The sequence below is a fragment of the Corvus brachyrhynchos genome, unplaced genomic scaffold, assembly GCF_000691975.1.
Source record: "Corvus brachyrhynchos isolate BGI_N302 unplaced genomic scaffold, ASM69197v1 scaffold91, whole genome shotgun sequence".
Classification (NCBI taxonomy): domain Eukaryota; kingdom Metazoa; phylum Chordata; class Aves; order Passeriformes; family Corvidae; genus Corvus; species Corvus brachyrhynchos.
The window spans coordinates 2,220,411-2,238,020 of NW_008236442.1; the positions used below are offsets into that span (position 1 = coordinate 2,220,411).

Here is a 17,610-nt window from a genome sequence, read left to right on the forward strand (position 1 = left end):
CTCTACAGGTAGGTGACTGTTTTCCTTTTTTCCTGGAGAAGTCTAGTATTTCTTTCCTCTGTGCTCAGCTGCATGTAAGTCAAGAGTAAATGAAACCCAGGCCCAGCTTTAAAGCCATTTCCTTGCAGGCAGTGTAGTAAGTGTTCTACCATGCCTCGCTCCCTCTTTGAGTAACAGTTGGGCTGATTTTGGGATTAAGTCCTAATGGTTAAATAACACTGTCTGCCATTTGCTTAGGTGCTGAATCAGGAAAACAGCTTTGCACGGGGCGTTTGGGGGCGGGATGTAACGCGTCCATGCCATGAGCAGAGCGGCTGCATTTTTCTCACAAAGGAACAATGCACCCAACAGCTGTTGAGCAAACAGCCCTGGCTTTATTGCTGCCACAATAAGTGTCATTCACGCTGTCCTGGGGCACAGCCCAAGGAATGCTGCACACCATCTGCACCAAAGGGAGAGAAACAAATGCAACCCTTGCTCACAGCACTGCAGGCACGTTTGGGAAAAGTCAGATGGCCTTGGATCATCAATGCAGCATTTAAACAGACCAGAGGAAAACAGGCTTACACAGTCCATAGATACAGAGCCAGATTGTGATGCTCTTGGTCATGCCCAGGCCACAAGAGGTTCTCTAGAAGTTGCTGAGCTTGCCAATGACATCTGGGGATGTTTGAATATCAAGGAGTTTATTTGGACACTTGTTATTTGCTGAAGAATCTTAGCAGATTTATGTAATCCTTCCATGTAATTTATTCACACACACTTATGAAGCACAGATCTATTAGGCAGTAGCAGTGCAGGTACTCAAGGAAAACCCTGCTGGCTTTGAAGTGATTTTTTAGAAGTGCTTTTTCCCTCCCTGTATGTCCCTTTGTGCCACGGAAACTGGGTGTAGCTGTTCTGCCTTGCCATGGGAACGCTGTTTCGAAGAACATTTCCTTTTAACCAGGCTTTTAGCACATCCATTTTGATTTACATCCAAATGGGTCACAGACATCAATGCAGTATTATATGGGCAGAAAAAGGGAATGAAATGCTTTTAACATGAAAAATACGCTCTTGCATATAGGCCAACTTTTGTTCTCTTTCAATTTATCTAGGATTTGGGTGGGTTTAATTCTAGGACTGAATTCAGTACTGGCGTAAGTGAGCACAACTCCATTAGTGCAAATGGAGTCTCAGCATTTATGTCAACAGTGAACTTAGATCATTGAATTTTTCCCATGTTTGGGCTTGCATGTTTCCTGCAAGATAATATACACATGTACTTGCCCATATGCTGCACATATGCACATAAAAATCCACTGAGGAGGACTTTCGGTTCTTTGTTCCGTGTTGACTTTATGTATAGAAACTGCAATCAACTTGTGAATTTTTTGCTTCTCCTGTAGCTAATGTGCCATGCATCTGTAAGGGTCAGCCATGCAGAATGCCACGTTGTGAGTAAAATCCCTAGTAGGAAAGGCAAACATGAAAATTGCTTTTCTTTCCTCAGTCTGCAGGACCGCACATGCACACAGATCCATGTGATTAATTTGTACTGATTTTTTTCTCCCCCGTTATCATGAAGTTGAACACTGTTGTGAACAGAGGGGTACATAGAGATACTATAGATACTTATCATTGGAGTGAATTGTAATATTTATTCAGCTGCAGGCCTCAAGTGTAGTGTATGCCACGAGTTCTGGCTTGAAGAATAGCAAGGCCATGGCAGAGATGTCTCATTCTCTGTGATGCTTCCTGCAGCATTGGCGGTGTTGGGCTGGTCATCAGGTTTGAGAGAAGTGTGAGTATTGCATTTTCCTGGATTACCAAAGCTTAGATGTCCTGAATATAGACCATGACCTGGCTGCGTTGAGAACACAAAGCTGACAGCTGATTTTTGCCACAAACTTTTACTACAAATGCGTGGCAAAGGTGACAGGCATGCACAGGTAAGAGTTGTGTGCACTGGTCAAAGGTTATTGGCCATCTGGAGGCCAGGTGTCCTCAGCACTCTGAGGAGTCCACGTTTGTGGGCACCAAATACTTACCCGCAGTATTTAAAAGCAGGGGGATGTATTTGCTGCCCACAAACATGGACAGAAGGAAAAAAGTAGTATTTTCTTTTTTTGTTTTTAGATTGAATGGCCTTTGGTATATCCTGAGAGTGACTTTTCCAATGCTCCCTCTGCCCAAAAAAATAGGGTGTCCTTTTTTCCTCAGTATCAAAAGAGCTAAATAATGTTTGTGGTGAGAATTAGGGGACACTGGCCTATGGAGCAGTAAGAAATGGGATTGCTAGGAAGAAAAATAGGGTTCTGCCCACGAATAAAACTTGACCCTTCTCTGTGAACATTATCCCTGTGAATAATTGGAAATATGCAGTCAGGCTTCCCACTGTGTCCCATCCCCTGAGGCCACACCCGCTGTATTGCTTTACATGGTGTAGCAATGCACAGCGAGATTTACATATATATCACAGAAAAGTGTTTACAAAAAAAATGAACATGTGATTGAGCTGGGAAGCTGCAGAGGGCCCCAACTGTATGAGTTTCCATGCGCTTCAGCCAGAAGATTTATTTCCAATTTGTTATTCATAAGGGAAGAGAGAGAGAGAGATTGGGATGGGGTCCTTTGAAGTAGAAAACAAAGTCTTCTATTCAGCCTTCCGCTTAATAGAATACACATGACACAGGCTTGGCATGGCGGCCACTTTCATGTAATGTGCTCCTTGTCATTTTGCTTTCCTAGGCTGCGAATGCTAGTGAGAATGGGTATTGCCCTGGAAAAGTCAGGTTATCCTCTGCAGCCTTCTGCAGCAGGAGCACAGTGTGAGCAGGTAGAAGGCTTTTTGGTGATGGTGGTGGGGAACCCAAGCTGAGCCAACTGCTGCAGTCGTGTTGCTCATAATTCCTGGATTGTGTTTTACGTTGCAGGAGCATGTGGAGAGAGAGCAGTGTCGTTGGGGCTTCTGCAGGCATTACATGGGCACTGCTGCCCTTTTTTGGAGCCTCTGAGCTGCCCCCCTTGGGCTCTGAGCTCTGCCTGACCTGAGCTCTTGCTATTATCCTCCCAAGTGGAAGGCTCTTCTGCTTCTGTGCAGCATCTAGGATGGCAGAGTGTGCTCTAAGCACTGTATCACTGCAGTAACCAGCAATTTTGTTTAAAGTCAGTGTTTTGGGGAGATCTGTATATGGATCCTATGTTTCTTTCCAGGAACAAGGCCCTGGTTTTATAGTAATCTAAAAACCTCTAACACCTTCTGTGCATTGCCCTGTTTTAATGGTATTTAAACCCACTCAAAGGGTGAGTGTTTTTGAAGAACTTACAGGCCTGACTTACCACAAAGCCCTGTCAATTAGTTGGTCCACGGGCTATGAGAGAAAACATGTGTTACCTCCAGCACATCATCCTGGCCCACAGCATCGTGTGGTTAGAAAGAATTTGGACCAGAGTCCTGCTGGTCCTCTTGGCCCTGTGACACTTGTTCCTCTTGACTTCCTCCAGGATCATGTCCTCATGCCGTGCTTCCCTCTTGCTCTTCTGCATGTTCAGGTTTGGAGCTCTGGGTGAATCACCGAAATTTGAGATGGAAAGAAACACATGAAGTCATCTCATCTTGCCCTTGCCAGCGCAGGATTATTCCCCACAGTACAGTCTTGAGTGCCTTCTCCAATCTATTTTTAAATGACTCAAAGGAGAGGGCTTTCCTCTCCTCCCTGGGGAGGCTGGCTCCGCGCTTCAGTAGACCTCACTGTTGGGGAATTTGCTTCCTGTTCTCCAGCCTCAATTCTCCTTTTCCCTAATTCAATTGAACTGTTGCTGGCTCCACCCTTTTAAACCATTTTCCATATTGCATGACTGTTGCAAATACCTGTTGTCAATTTGCAGGCATAATGGATGGGAATTCATCACCGTTTGCCTTGCTTGGCAGAGGCTCTTTGTGCAGAGCTGCACTAGGAAGCCAGGCTTTATCAGAAACTAGATTTTAGAGCTACATGCCAAGAAATCAGAATGACCTTTTCCCTCTTCTTCGGACAATGACATTAACATAAAACCCCATCATGACTGAGAATATGCTGGGCTTCTGGCAAAGCCATGAACGTCTGAATTAATGGGCTGGTTTTCCTCTTAGTCCTTCAGCAGCTCTTCCACAGTGCATTTTTACATGGCAGCAGTAACTGTTCTGGGTTCGCGGGTTTATCTGTAGATGTACAGATGTTTGGAGAATGTTTAATTAAAAAATACAGTAATTCTGTTTTTATCAAAAGAAAGCTGTGGCTCCAGCAGCTCAGTTTCTGAACCCTGACTTTCAATTCAAGGTTTCTTAAGCACCTGAAGTGTTTTGCAAATGGGTGCTGAAAGTGGGATTTATGCTTTGACAACACCCAGATACTCTGGAAGGTAGTTTGTCTAAGAGAGTGTGTGTCCTTCTTCCATCAGGACTGAGTTGCAAGAGAACTGTGTGTCCAAAGACTGTAAGTTATTCCAGAAAAGCATATTATGGTTTTGAAGAATTATGAATCTCTATTTATTTATTTATGAGATGAAAATCAGTTTCTGCTGTGGGTGACAGCAGAATAGCAGCCCATACCGAAAACACCAGGAAAAGAATGGCTAGCATTAAAGAGGCTGGAACCCCTTCAGTGCTTTCGTACAGCAGAGCTGCAGCTATTTAGCTGTGGCAGGGTACCAAACAACATTGTGGCTGGCCATTGTTGCTTGAACAGTTTGATTTTTAAAACATTCAACTGAAATATAACCACCAGCCAAGTTGGAAGAAGCGAGTCACAAGGACAGCATGTTAAATGAAGAGTCAGCAAACAAGAGAAGGATTCTCCTGCTCTAGCAGGAAGTGGCTGCACTGCAGACCAGGAGCCCAAGAGCAGTATCTCAGCCTAGCACGGCTATCCAGTTGCTTTTAAGAAAATTTTATAGTACAGAAGTAACATGTCTTTAAAAAGTAGAATGTCACAGCTATAAAATAAAATTGCTGATTTCTCTGTGGTGGGCCTCAGAAGGGCCGTGGATCCCATCCCTTTTTGCTCAGTACTGATCCTCACGTCATAAACCGGAAACCTCTCCTCCAGACAGCTTCCAGTGTGAAGTGTTTCAGGAGATGGGAAAGGGGTGATGGAGCAGGGTGAAGGAGGAGAGAACACAGTGACTGTAGCTGCCACGGTAAACCCCTCCCAGCAGACTGGCCTTTGCTGCTGGTACTGACCAGGCTCATCAAATAGTGTGACGTGACTTGAGAGGTGTTTTTGGAAGGCACTGTTTAGCTGGGGCTTTAAATGTGTGTGTTTAAACGCTGCTGTGAGTTAATGGATGGGAGCAGGGTGTGTGGGAGCCATGGAGAGGAGGGTGTGTGGTCCCTAATGACACCAAGTGAAAAACAGAGACACACCTGCTTTGGGACATAATGGGAGTGAGAAGAGTAATTTCTTAATGATGGGGGTTTTTGGGCAGTGTGAGGGGAAGGGTTGGTTTAAGAAATGTAGGGGAGCAAACAGGACTTGTATCTGGTGGTAGTGGAAGCTGTTCATTTTAAATGGGAGCCTTGGGTACATCGAGGCTGAGCTGATACTGGTTCTTGCATGCCACTCTCCTGCTCAGTGTTTTGCTTTGTGCTGTTTTATCTGCCAAAAAGAAAATAAATTCACAAAATATTTGCAAAGTTGCATGGCCACAGGCTTAAATACATACATATGAATTCCCTGAAAGCAATTTGCTTCAAGCCCTCCTCAGTTCCAGACGTCTTTCTCACTCCATCTGCTTGTTCAAATACACAAGTTCCTTGGGAAAAATCACTTATTACATCACTCAAAAATGCCACAAAAATAGCTTTTCTCTTAATTTCCCATCCTCAGAGTTAACTCACATGGGGATCAGATAGATTCAAGCATTTAATAACTTTTTATTTTCCTTTCTCTTTAAACACAGGATCTCTGGTCATGGAAGCAGGGTCACGTGGTGGATTCTTGGCAGTCAGCAGTCTGTGGAGCTTTTGCAGGTGCAAAGGATTACATGTTATACTGGGAAAGACTAAAGAAGAAAGGGAAAAATGTGCAAATCTATTAAGTATAGCAGAACAACATTCCTTTGTAATTCAAGTTTGTTTAGAAGAAAACGGATCCAGTTGTTTGGAAATACGAAAGTCAGCAAAGGAAAGAGAAGAAAAAAAAAACCTCAACTAGGGTGTCTGTTTGAAAGACAACCAATTTGTTTTTGACAAATTTCTGTTATTTAAAAACTGTGGCCCTGTCAGTCAGGCTTTGTGATTATTTCAAAGTTGATTTGTAAAATCCTCATCCAGGAGAAACCTTGCTTGGGTGGGGGTTTGTGCAGCTGTTCGCTCTGAGCACTTCCCCAGGGGCTGAAGTGATTGCAGAGGCCGTGATTCACCATTCCTGTGACAGCTCTGACAGCCACATAGATTAACTAGAGGCAGGAGAGCAGAGGGCCAGCACTGCTCAGCCTGGAGGCAATACCTTCTTCAGCAAAAAAACCCAGAGGATGAAACATCTGGGCAGTCTCCAGACACTACAACAAGAATAAAGAGTGGCAGAATACAATACTGCACTATTTATTACCAAACAAGCCAGAAGTTAATTGAATTTTTCAGTAGTCTTCTTGCTTGATTTTAGCCTACTGTACTTGTTCCCAAAAAAACAAAAAGAGGGGAAAAGAATCAATTAATGACTCATCAGTATAGCTGACAAGTTTGTGGGAGGAGAGATTCAACTGTCTTAATAGAAAAAACAGATTAATAGTAAAGGGATGGATAGCCAGAGCTTTTTCCCCACGGAGCTAAAATACATGTTGAGATTCCAAACCAGTAAGAGAATATGTGGAAAAAATAAATCCTGTTTAAAGAGAAATTATAGCATTTCTTGAAAAAGAGATTATCAAAAGCAAAGCTTGTTCTTTGATAGCTTACAAAATCAGAGTCATTACACTGTATGTAGTTTTTTAAAAATAAGTTCTGTTAGGGGAAATGAAGTATTAATAGCAGCAGAATTCCAGCAGAGACTGAGGCTTCATTTTGAAGGGCACAGAAACTGCACAGCTGAGGGGAGGCAGTGTGGCTGTTGCTGCACAGAGTTAAGTAGATTGGGTGTGTGAGCAGTGAGGGAATGGTTTAGGTAGAACTGATTCCATTTTGGGGCCGAGAGAATATTTTAGGTGACCTCTTGTGGTCTTGTCCAGCTGTATTTTTTCTGTTTATGTTGATGGGAAGGGAGTTTTATTCTGCTTAAGATCCTGCTGTTGGATTTTACACTGACTTCATCAGTCAGTGCAAACAAAATAAGAGCAAATGAAGCAGATCTTTCATTTTTCTTTTGAAACAAATCAAGCTAACAGACTAAAAATGCTTTAAAATTCAATCTGTATGTCTGCAGGTGTGATGGGGATCATTACCTCTGTTGATTTCTTTACAGTTAGATTGATACAAAAACTGCATTCAGGCATGTTCAGAGAGCTGGAAAGGTTATCTGATTTACCCAAGGCCTTGCAGAGTAATTTCCTGAGGTCCAATTTGGTGTCTCAGCTGGAAATTTAGCCCAGTGCCTCCAATTCCTTCTCTGTATGTCATAATTCTGACCAGTTGTGCTTGGACTTGCTACTATTTAATGGATGTTCAGCACTGTCTGCTCCTTTTCTAGCAGAAATCTTGCAGAAGGAGCGTCCAGAGGCACAGCTGTGCATGGACATGTGCTCACTGTCCTTTGGCACACACTGGGGGCACCAACACTTGGTGTTGGAGGAGACACTAGGTCCTGGAGCAGCACAGAGACTTCCAGGTCCATGTGGTGGTAGATGAGACACTTGGCCTGGTTGCCTTCCTAGACTCTATTCCCCAAGCACGAATCTTTGAAGAGCTGGAGTCGTAATTTGTAGATCATGTTGTAATTGGTGAGGATGAATATTCTCTGAGTTATCCTTCCTTCAGCCTGGTTTTTCTTCTCTGTGCTTTGTCTCCCTATTCTTTCCTTTTCACCAGCAGTATTGTAATCTTCCTTTCTCATGTGTCCTTTGACGACCTGCTTCAAAGCTTAGGAGGTTGAACTCTTTTTGGATCAGAACCTTCCCTTCTGTCTCCATTGCCTCCCCCTGAGGTATGGAACAAGCTGGCTCTGATATTGATCTATTCTGGTACCACATCCATTCTATTTCACTGAAAATATTTAGCCTTTTTGCTGAGGGGAGGCAGTGGAACAATAATTTCCTGCATTCTGAACAATGGATTCCAGAGTTAAAAATTATTGACTACCTACATGTAGCTTCAGATGAGGGAAGAAAAAGCCAACCAAACTCTTTATCCCTTTCTTTCCATCCCAAAACAAAAAAATTAAAACCCCATCAGTTCGCTGGGAATAAAACAAGGTGGATATGTGCATAGAAGTGATTTAAAATCACTGTGTTATAAACCTTAAAAGGCAAATGTTATCCAAAAAACAACCTTTGCACACAGATATGCTGCCAAAAGCCACCATGGTGGTGGTGGGATGGTGAAATCACACAGACAGGCTTTTCTCCTGTGTTCTTTGCTTGAATTCAATACTTTCTAAAAATATGTTAGAGGTCCTGAGGGGCAGGGTAATAAGCTGAAAGAAACTGAAAGAAAAGTCCTGTTTAGCTTCCCTTTATGGCACACACACATGTGTGTGTCTGTATGAGTTGGTTATAACTATTTGGTGAAGACAGAACCAAGAGCAACAATCTGTTGAATTGCATCCCCAGTGCCTGTGAAATGGCAGCAGTTTCAGCCAAAGTGCTGCAAGAGGCCCAACGCTGCCGTATTGAGCCCTCATATGTAAGATAGATGTATGTGATCCATGGGCTTTTAATGGAAATATAATAGGCATGAACATAAATATTAGAGATTTGGAATCCTCTCTGACTCATCTGTTAATAATTTAATCCCTCAGTGCCTTGTCCAGCTTTATCATCATCTTTGGTGTCTTAACAGAGATGTTTGGAGCAGCCAGGGAGTGGGAAAAGGTGATACCTGAGCAGTCAGTGGGGAAGAACCCAAGGGTAGATCTAAACGAGATTTTAAGCCTGAGGCTGTGTTTTAACCAAACTAAGCCTGAGGTTGTGTTTTAACCAAACCTTGCCTCGTGTCTGAACTGTTTGGACACCACCCCAGATCTGGGCAGGGTATGGAGGCAGAGGAGGGAAGCATGTCCCCATACAGACATGGTTCTGGTTTCACCCCATGCTCAAGTGTTCTCTGGATTTAGACTGCCTGGCTGGACTACCCCAGCCCTGCAGTGTACCAAGGCAGGCTATCCCAGGAGAGCTTCTGTGTGGGTTTCCTGTGTTCTCCATGGAAGTAGGTCAGTGGCAAGGAAATCCTGCCATTGGGTATTAGCTGTTGGGAAAGAAGAATACTGCCCTGGAGCAGCAAGGTGATCCCCAGCTTGTCAAAGAACCTAATGTCCATTTAATGTGACTGAAAATTGCCCCTGTTAAGCTGCCTTCTTTGTCACTGCCATAAGAAAAAGTGTGGCTTAACATGAATAATTAATGCTGTGTGGTGACAAAGTCACCAGGAATGGAGGTGCAAGTCCAGTGAGTCATAATGCACTAACGAGAGCTTTTTGCACATTAACAGGGAGGATTTCCCATCACTTTTGTTTTGATCTAATCAGCTCTGACAAGATTACACACTGTGTCTAAAAGCCTCTTTAACTCTATAGCTCTGAATAAATTTTTGAGTAGTTCTCAAGATTTCCCTGCAGAGTCTGCTTGGAACATGCTCCTAACCCTGAATTGGTTAAATCTCTGGAGGGTGCAGTGCTTTGTCTTGGTATTTCTGCTGAAATCCAAAGACGTTCTCAGATCACTTCGCTCTACTTTAGGCAGGTGGTGTTCCCACGCTGATAAAGGGCCAGAATAACTTCCTTTTAAAAAAATTTAACATGGTATCAGTAAAATAAAAGTTCAAATAAGAACTTATTGATTGAAGAGTTCTGAAAAAGACCATTTGTGAACTTGGAAATCAGTCAGTGTAAGAGGATGCTGTGAGATTTAGCGTTGGACCTGAGCCACTCAGTTTTTCAACCTGGAAATTGGGATGTGATCCTGAATCGGTCCTGGGTAATCTCCAGATGTCAGTACAGAAAGTAATAATGAAGAAAGCCAATAGTACAGTTCCACTGGAATTTTTTTTCTTTTCCTAAGATGAACTAATTCCAACAAGGAACAAATTGCTGTCTCTTGAAGTGAGCTTGACCTACAGAACAGGACTGGTATTGCAGAATAGAAAGCGGGGGTCTGGCTGTATGACAGGAACTCAGAGTCAGGGAGAACCCCTGTAATGGCCAGAATGATTCCCTGGACCCTTGTGAAAAGGGGAGGAGAAGTTAAAATGGTACAGAAAAGCAAGACGCCAAAACTGAAGGAGAACTTGTCTTCCTCCCTTCATAGGATCTTATTTGAGGATTGTGTACCTTTTCCTGTAGCAGCAAATTCTACAGGCTGCGAGAACCTAGGGTTATGAATTGTTCCCAGGTGAAGTATTTCACTCTGCTCTGATGCTTTTAGTTGTGTATGACAGCTAAAATGGTAGAAAGTGCCAGCAGCAACCATGGGGAATATCTTAAGTCTTCAAGTCTTTTTATTCTTATTGCCAAATAAAGGTAAATCATTTTCTGCAGATGTCTGTCACCAGCACTTCCATCAAGGACTGGTCACTGGGAAAGTGTGAGTAGCAGGGGGATTTTCTGTTTAACATCCTGACTTGGTAAAGTTTGGCTGCTCAGCTGATGTGTGAATGTACAGTGACCATTGTAACTTCTTGGGAGATGGGTGATGAATTTTCCACTACTGCACGAAGGTTTATTTTCCCAATAGAGGAATTTGTCACTCTGCTAGAAGTACTAAAGAGCCAAGAGCCTTCTCCCATGTGAAAATCCATCTTTATGCATGTTTGCTGAGCCCAAGTCATCCCCAGATCTGTCTAGGGCAAGGGAGAAAGGAGCCTTCTCCAAGACTGAGTTGGTGAATGAGCCTGGACACAGACTGCCTGCAAAGGTGCCTTTTTCTCCATCAGCTCTGTAATCATTTTCTGCAGATGTCTGTCACCAGCACTTCCATCAAGGACTGGTCACTGGGAAAGTGTGAGTAGCAGGGGGATTTTCTGTTTAACATCCTGACTTGGTAAAGTTTGGCTGCTCAGCTGATGTGTGAATGTACAGTGACCATTGTAACTTCTTGGAAGATGGGTGATGAATTTTCCACTACTGCACGAAGGTTTATTTTCCCAATAGAGGAATTTGTCACTCTGCTAGAAGTACTAAAGAGCCAAGAGCCTTCTCCCATGTGAAAATCCATCTTTATGCATGTTTGCTGAGCCCAAGTCATCCCCAGATCTGTCTAGGGCAAGGGAGAAAGGAGCCTTCTCCAAGACTGAGTTGGTGAATGAGCCTGGACACAGACTGCCTGCAAAGGTGCCTTTTTCTCCATCAGCTCTGCAGAGAAACCAGGATGGTTTAGGAGTGGGAGTCTGGATGTGTTTGGGCCTTTCTTGTCCACCTGATACTCTGATGCTTTTCCTGGTTGCTGATTAGTGGAGCAGACTCCAGCCTCATGTGGCAGTTCTTGGTGAGTTCAGTGAGAGCAGGAATTGAATGATTTATTTAATAAATAAGTGATTTAAAGATCCATTGGGCCCTATGGTGTATTAGTGCACTGCACAGCCCTCCTATTTTCAATGAACAGACAGTTTGCATCTGTTGTATCAATCTGGTGATTGGAAGCAGTCAAGTTTTAAGTTCCTTTATCCTGTTCCTGGGTACCTCTGTACTAAGCTTTAAGAGGTCACTGTAAAATTATCTTGAAGATTTAGAGTTAAGGCTGGAGAATATTCATTTTGTCAGACTCTGTCTTCAATAAAAAGCAGTCCCCAACAAATGCTAGCTTTAATCTCATGTTTTTGTCAAGCATATACAAACTTGCTTTTAATTTAGCCGCTATTCTGCTGCTTGTTGTGCTTATGAAGCATTTTATTGTTGCTGTTGCCATTCTGAATTGATTGGTAAATCTGTACCAAATACTTCCCAGTGATGAAAAAAGAAACACTGAAATTTAGTAACAAAAGAGTAGGGAAGATCCAGATGTCAGCTGGGGAAAAAATGAAAACCAATCAGCCTTGATTAAACTTTTTAGATAAGAATTTGGGAACATCATGCCAGGATAAATTGTGTTTGTTCTAATCACTCTTATCAGCCAAGACTGAAGCTGCTGCCAATAAGAAACTCTCAGGAATAAATGCATAAAAAAAGTTACAGAGATCTGATAAGGGACATAAGTTAGTCTGACTAAAGTGTTGCCATCAGAGCTGGGTGATGCTTTGTGATTTTTTTGCTTGACACAGGCCTGACAGCCATGTGGTTCACTGTTTAATTTTAGCTTGGTCTGTGGGCAAAGGAAGGGCTTCTACATCCAGACTTGTAAAGCCACTATTTTCCATGGAGATTATTTTTTACCATTCTAAAAATACATTGCTGACATGAGTACCAAAGTTTCTATCCAGACCATTCTCTCAAAGCCTTTTGGTCACTTACGCAAAAACTGGCTCACAATAAAAGGATTTTCTGACCTTAAAGAAGGTCCAAGAATTGACTGGAATTTAGTTTAACTTGCTCATAGTTTCTGCTTTGACTTCTTGAATACAGCCCATTTTTTCTGCTTTTTAGTGAGGTATCACTGCTAGAAAGCTTCCGGCATAGTGAACCACATGGGCCAACCTAATGGGAGTGGAAGCTGCTCCTAAACCAGGCATTTGGGCTGTTCACTAACTCAGCTTTCCTGCTGTTCTTGTTTGAGATCCAGGGGACTGCACATGTGCCTTACTGCATCTCCTGAACTGTCATGGGACATTCCTTAATGAACTGTAAGAAGTCAAGTAGGGTGCCAGCTGGCCCAGCCTCCTCCGTCGGAAAACAGAGGTTTAATATGTTCAAGTTAAGGTGGTTGAGAGAGAGAGATGCAGGTAAAAACACAAGCCAGCAGGGAAAATGGATTTTTTATTACTTTACAGATTTTAGAAGAAATGTTTTTTCCCCCCTCTCCCATCCCAAGAAAGGAGAGATCAATTTTTCTACATTCCATAAAACTTGGAACAGAAAACAGATTATTTTTGGCTTATTCCCTGGGTACTGTGTAGGCTTCAGTCTTTGGAGTCACTTTGTTCCCAGCTGTAGCAGATACAGGATTTATACAAGCTCCAGAGGAAAAAAAAAATTAGGAGGAAGAAGAAAGATTTCAGAACTAGTCTCTTGCTCTCTTTTCTCCCCCCTTTCTTCCCCTTTCATTCTTCACTTACTGCTGCTCCTGCATTTCAGAAGTTTCCTTCACTTTGGCTCTTCCTCAGCATGAATTACTCTTTTGAAATATTTTGAACAGAGGAGGGAAAGATTAGAGTTGATTTTAGGATGGGGAAATAAGGCAAAGGGAATAAAATCCTGGGAGGAAAAGCAGCAAAGTTGGTCCCTAGATAGCACAAGAGGCCAGGCTGTAGTCACAGGGTTAAAATACAGAGCCAGACACACACATGTTTGGGGATGAGACATGCAGATGGATAAGCTGAAGATTTCTGGCTTTCAGGAGGAAAGTCACAGCTGAGCTGGCTGTGGCAAGTGACAGTAATGAGCTCCAAGGGTGAAGTTTGGGAGTGAGTAGAGAATAAAAATGCCCCTGAGGGTAAGATGGCACTTGTGGCAGCAGACTTCTGACAGTTTTCTAAGACCCTTGGGCAGCTTCACATTGTTGTTATCCAAAGTGGAGCTGATTTAATCTGTTGGAGATGAGCTCCATCCCAAACACTGACTTGTCTTTTTTCTTTGAAACAGTCCCAGATCCAGTTTGTGTCTATCTACTGAGGAGCCCAAGCATATGTGTTTCAGATACAGAACATGTTTCTATCTTTCTAGCATTTACATGGTCAGACTTTAATTCTCTAGGCAGAACACAGTGTGACTGGTTTATTTTCCCATCTCTGCAAATGAGTAAGCAGTTTCTTCCTTCCAAACTTGCTGTAGATGTTGGAAGTGGAATCTGTTATCCTTGCAACCTTCATATGTTCGTATATGTACAGAGTCCAGAACAAAAAGACAGTAATGCCCCCGGGGATGTTTGGATTTACAGTTAACCAGCAGAGAGCTGTTTTCTAAAGTCAATACACAGTAACAAGGTCTGTGTACAGACCTTGGACAGACGTACCTGGGCTCTGACGTGAGGGAACGTGCTGTGGGCATTAATAACAGAGCAGTGTTGACCACAGCCCTGGGAATTATAGGCAGTGTGGCATTTATATTCACACAACAATGTCTCACTTGTGCTTGGTATTTTAATTTTCTCAGGTGGATTTGCAGCTGCAGTCACCACACCTCTCGACGTAGCAAAGACGAGAATTATGTTGGCAAAGGTAAGAGTGAACGAGGCCACCAGACAGGCTGGTGAATGGCCTGGGTATTCCAGGGTTTCTGTAGGGTCGTTACAGACTGAAATCCAGCACCTATTAATAATCATTTCTGGTCTTGTCCTCGAAGGCAGGAGTAGATGTGAACAGGCACTGCATGCAGAACTAATGAAATTGTTGTGTTCCTTTCCTTGAATGCTCCTCTCTGGTCCTTTCCCAAAGGAGCTGTCTGAAACAGACTTGGGCTTGTGCTCAGCTTCCAGAATCTCATGCAGTGTCTTTAGGAGAAAAGCCTTGCAGAGTCAGACACCCAAAGTTAAATTGCCCATCAGGGATTTATTCAGCTGTTGTTTTGAAAATTCAGAGTGTGTGTATGTCTTTTCTGAGGAGGGCTTGGTACTGGGTTTTCTGTCCTACAAAGTTAAGCTACAGAGATTGTGATGGGGGGTTGGCAGAAGGAAGATTGCTTATAAGTTCAGTGAGTTTAGTAAGTTTAGAAATTGCTACTGAGTCTGATGTTCCCATCATCATCTCATTGACCCAGAGCAGAGCTGACAGCCACAGAGCTAAGAGCCCTTGGCAGGTGGATGTTCCTAAAGCCTTTCTCCCAGCCCTGAAGAGAGCTGTTGTGTTGGTGAAGGATGGGCATTGTGAAGTTTCTGTGGGTGTTTTTCACCCTGTTGCTCTGGTCTCTCAGTTTGGGGTGTTTCTTGTTGATAATGTGCACCTCCCCAGCTGAGTCACATCTATGCTCACCATGTTGCTGTGTTGTGTATCTGTCATTGCTGGTTTGTGCCTGCTGCAGCTTCTTTGTCTTTGGATAGTGTCAGTGATAAACCTGTAAGAACTGGGTTTCATTTATCTCTGCCTCTCTCCTGAGCAACCAGGTAAAGAAATGAGGATGCTCTGAGGTGTTCTGGGACCATTCCATTTATATTAGTCATCTCACATTAACTAGGTCACGCATGGAATTTAATTGTCTCTAGTCCTGCTGTTTGTCCTCTGTTTTGCACTCAAGACAATTTTCACATGCATTTCACTACTCAGGGGTTTTTTTGGTTCTTTTAAATCTAAAGGAGCAGCAAAGTCACTTGTTGGTGCTTCGAGACTGTGTTTTTATTCATATCTTACTGCAGAATCAGCTGCTGGATGTAGAGCTGAGTGTAGTGCAGAAGGGACCGGGTGTCCAGTTCTGAACTAACCAGCTCTGTGACCTTGATTGCTTTGTTCTTCTGTGCCTCTGTTTCACTTTGTGTCCTTTATTTCATTCCTGGAGACGAGGAGCTTTTGCCTGTGCCTGGGGTAAGGAGGTCGTTAGGATGTCTGTAATTCCTGTCATGTAGCACTAACCAGGGACAGGTGCTCAGTAAATAACTAAACCTCTGCCAACAGTTCCCAATCTCTCTCTCCCTGTGGTGCAGGCTGGTTCCAGCAATGCCAGTGGGAATGTTCTGGCTGCCCTTGGTGGCATCTGGAGGACACAAGGCCTGTCAGGGTAAGGACATGCTGCACCTCAGGGGTTGTGTGTCTGTGTGTTAGGGGGTGTGAGAGGATGGGATGGGATCTGTTTATATTTAAATACTGGCATACAGAAAAGCCTTTTGATTGCTGTACACCTGGACAGGGAGCAACAGTCAGGTAGCCAAGAACAAGTTCCTCAGGGAGGTTGAGTGTCCTCACTTTAGCACTGGCTGGGGGCAGTGTCCAGGGAAGAGCACAGAAAAGGGGCATTGTTGGGAATATATCCAACCTCTAAGCCTAGCTCCAGGTGTCAGAGGCGAGGGTGGCTTTGTGTTAATAACCCATGATGGACTTTTCCCTGTGAATGTGTGCGTTTGTGATTTGTATCCATTTAAATTCAGGCACATCTCGTTGCAGCGAAGACAACAGTTTTATTTGAGGGGTGTGAATCACCTCTCCTGAGGTGTTGGGAAAGGCCAGCATAGGATCCACATGCCCCTTATGGACAGTTTTTCCTCCTCCTGGCAATTTCTTTAGATTTGAAAGCACCAGCAAGGTCTCCTCTGTTCCTTTCAATTGTCCATTCTTGCTGCGAAGTGCAAAGTGAGCAGGCAATGCCAGCGTGGGGAAAAGCTGAAGCAGATGGAGGGAGCCGTGTGCTCCCTGACTTGTGCTTTGAACCTCCTGTTAGGTCTGGCCTTGAGCACGTGGCCCCAGATTTTTGCAGTGTGGAACGCATTGCAAAAGCGCAAGTTTTCTGAGCCAGGCTTGAGTACAAAGAGTAGGTCTGAGCAGCCACAGATCAGCTCTCCAGGGCTTTCCTGCTGTAGCCAGAGTGTAGGAATGTTCTGGGCTTTCCTCTGACCGGCTGTGGAAGTCTGGGGTGATGTCCATCCAGTCTCTTAAGTGCCTCACTTTGTCCAGTCCTGAGACAGAGAATTGCTCTCCTGACCTTGGAGCAGTGTAGGAATACAGAGTCTTCTGCTAGTGTTTCTACAACATTTTGAGGTGTCAAAATTATTATTGAGTTTTACTGACACTGCTTCACTTACACTACCTTGTCCTCTTTGAGTGTGTGTCTTATACCAGTAGTTGGCCTCTGAAAGTGAATATATGTCTTAACTTCTCCAGTCCATGAAGTTCAGCCTGTGCTTCCTTCAGCAGGGCTCATGTCTCACCTGCCTTTGGCCTGGAAGAGAAATGAATGGGTTTTTTTGAAGCTTGGGGCTTTTCCCTGTAATTTTCCCTAGGTTTTTAACCCTCTCACTCTTTCAGGGCACTGTTTTAACCTTTGTTGCCTGAAGCATTGTGCACATCGCAGCTTTGCGGGGGACAGCTTTCTCAGAACATCTGATCTCTGCTTGCCTGGCTAATAAAAGTTCAACCCTCTTTCTACACATGTGGGAAATAATTCAAAACAAATTGCAGGAAGTTCCTGAACACCGATTCCAGGAAGGTATCCAGCTGTCCCCCCTGGCAACACTCAGGGATGGGCTGTCTCAGGTTTGCCTCTTGGAGGGGATGAGGTGATGTGGCAGTGGATGAGTTTGGGGTCCTACATGGCTTGGTGGACTCTAAGGCATGTTTTGAAAGGGACTGGAAGAAGTGAGGCCATGTCGGCTGCTGGTGGAAGTTGAGCTCTGAAGGGTGTGAAGAGGCCTGGATTTGACTGAGAAAACCTGCCCCGTACCCCAGCCAACAGCAGAAAGTAAAAATGTATGTTTGTGTTCTTTTCA

General features: G+C 43.7%; 1 protein-coding gene across 7 annotated transcripts in view; it reads left to right on the forward strand.

Annotated features, from left to right (window-relative positions):
* Positions 1-17,610, forward strand: part of SLC25A26 (solute carrier family 25 member 26) — an 84,844-nt gene that overhangs the window by 61,890 nt on the left and 5,344 nt on the right. For 3 of the 7 annotated variants that reach the window (XM_008643589.2, XM_017747199.1, XM_017747201.1), the window contains 3 exons: positions 5,926-5,995; positions 14,355-14,419; positions 15,835-15,908. In XM_008643589.2, the coding sequence (XP_008641811.1) occupies positions 5,926-5,995; positions 14,355-14,419; positions 15,835-15,908 (209 nt within the window). The remainder of the gene's footprint in view (positions 1-5,925; positions 5,996-14,354; positions 14,420-15,834; positions 15,909-17,610) is intronic. The other 4 variants (XM_017747198.1, XM_017747202.1, XM_017747200.1 and 1 more) reach the window with 3 other exon arrangements.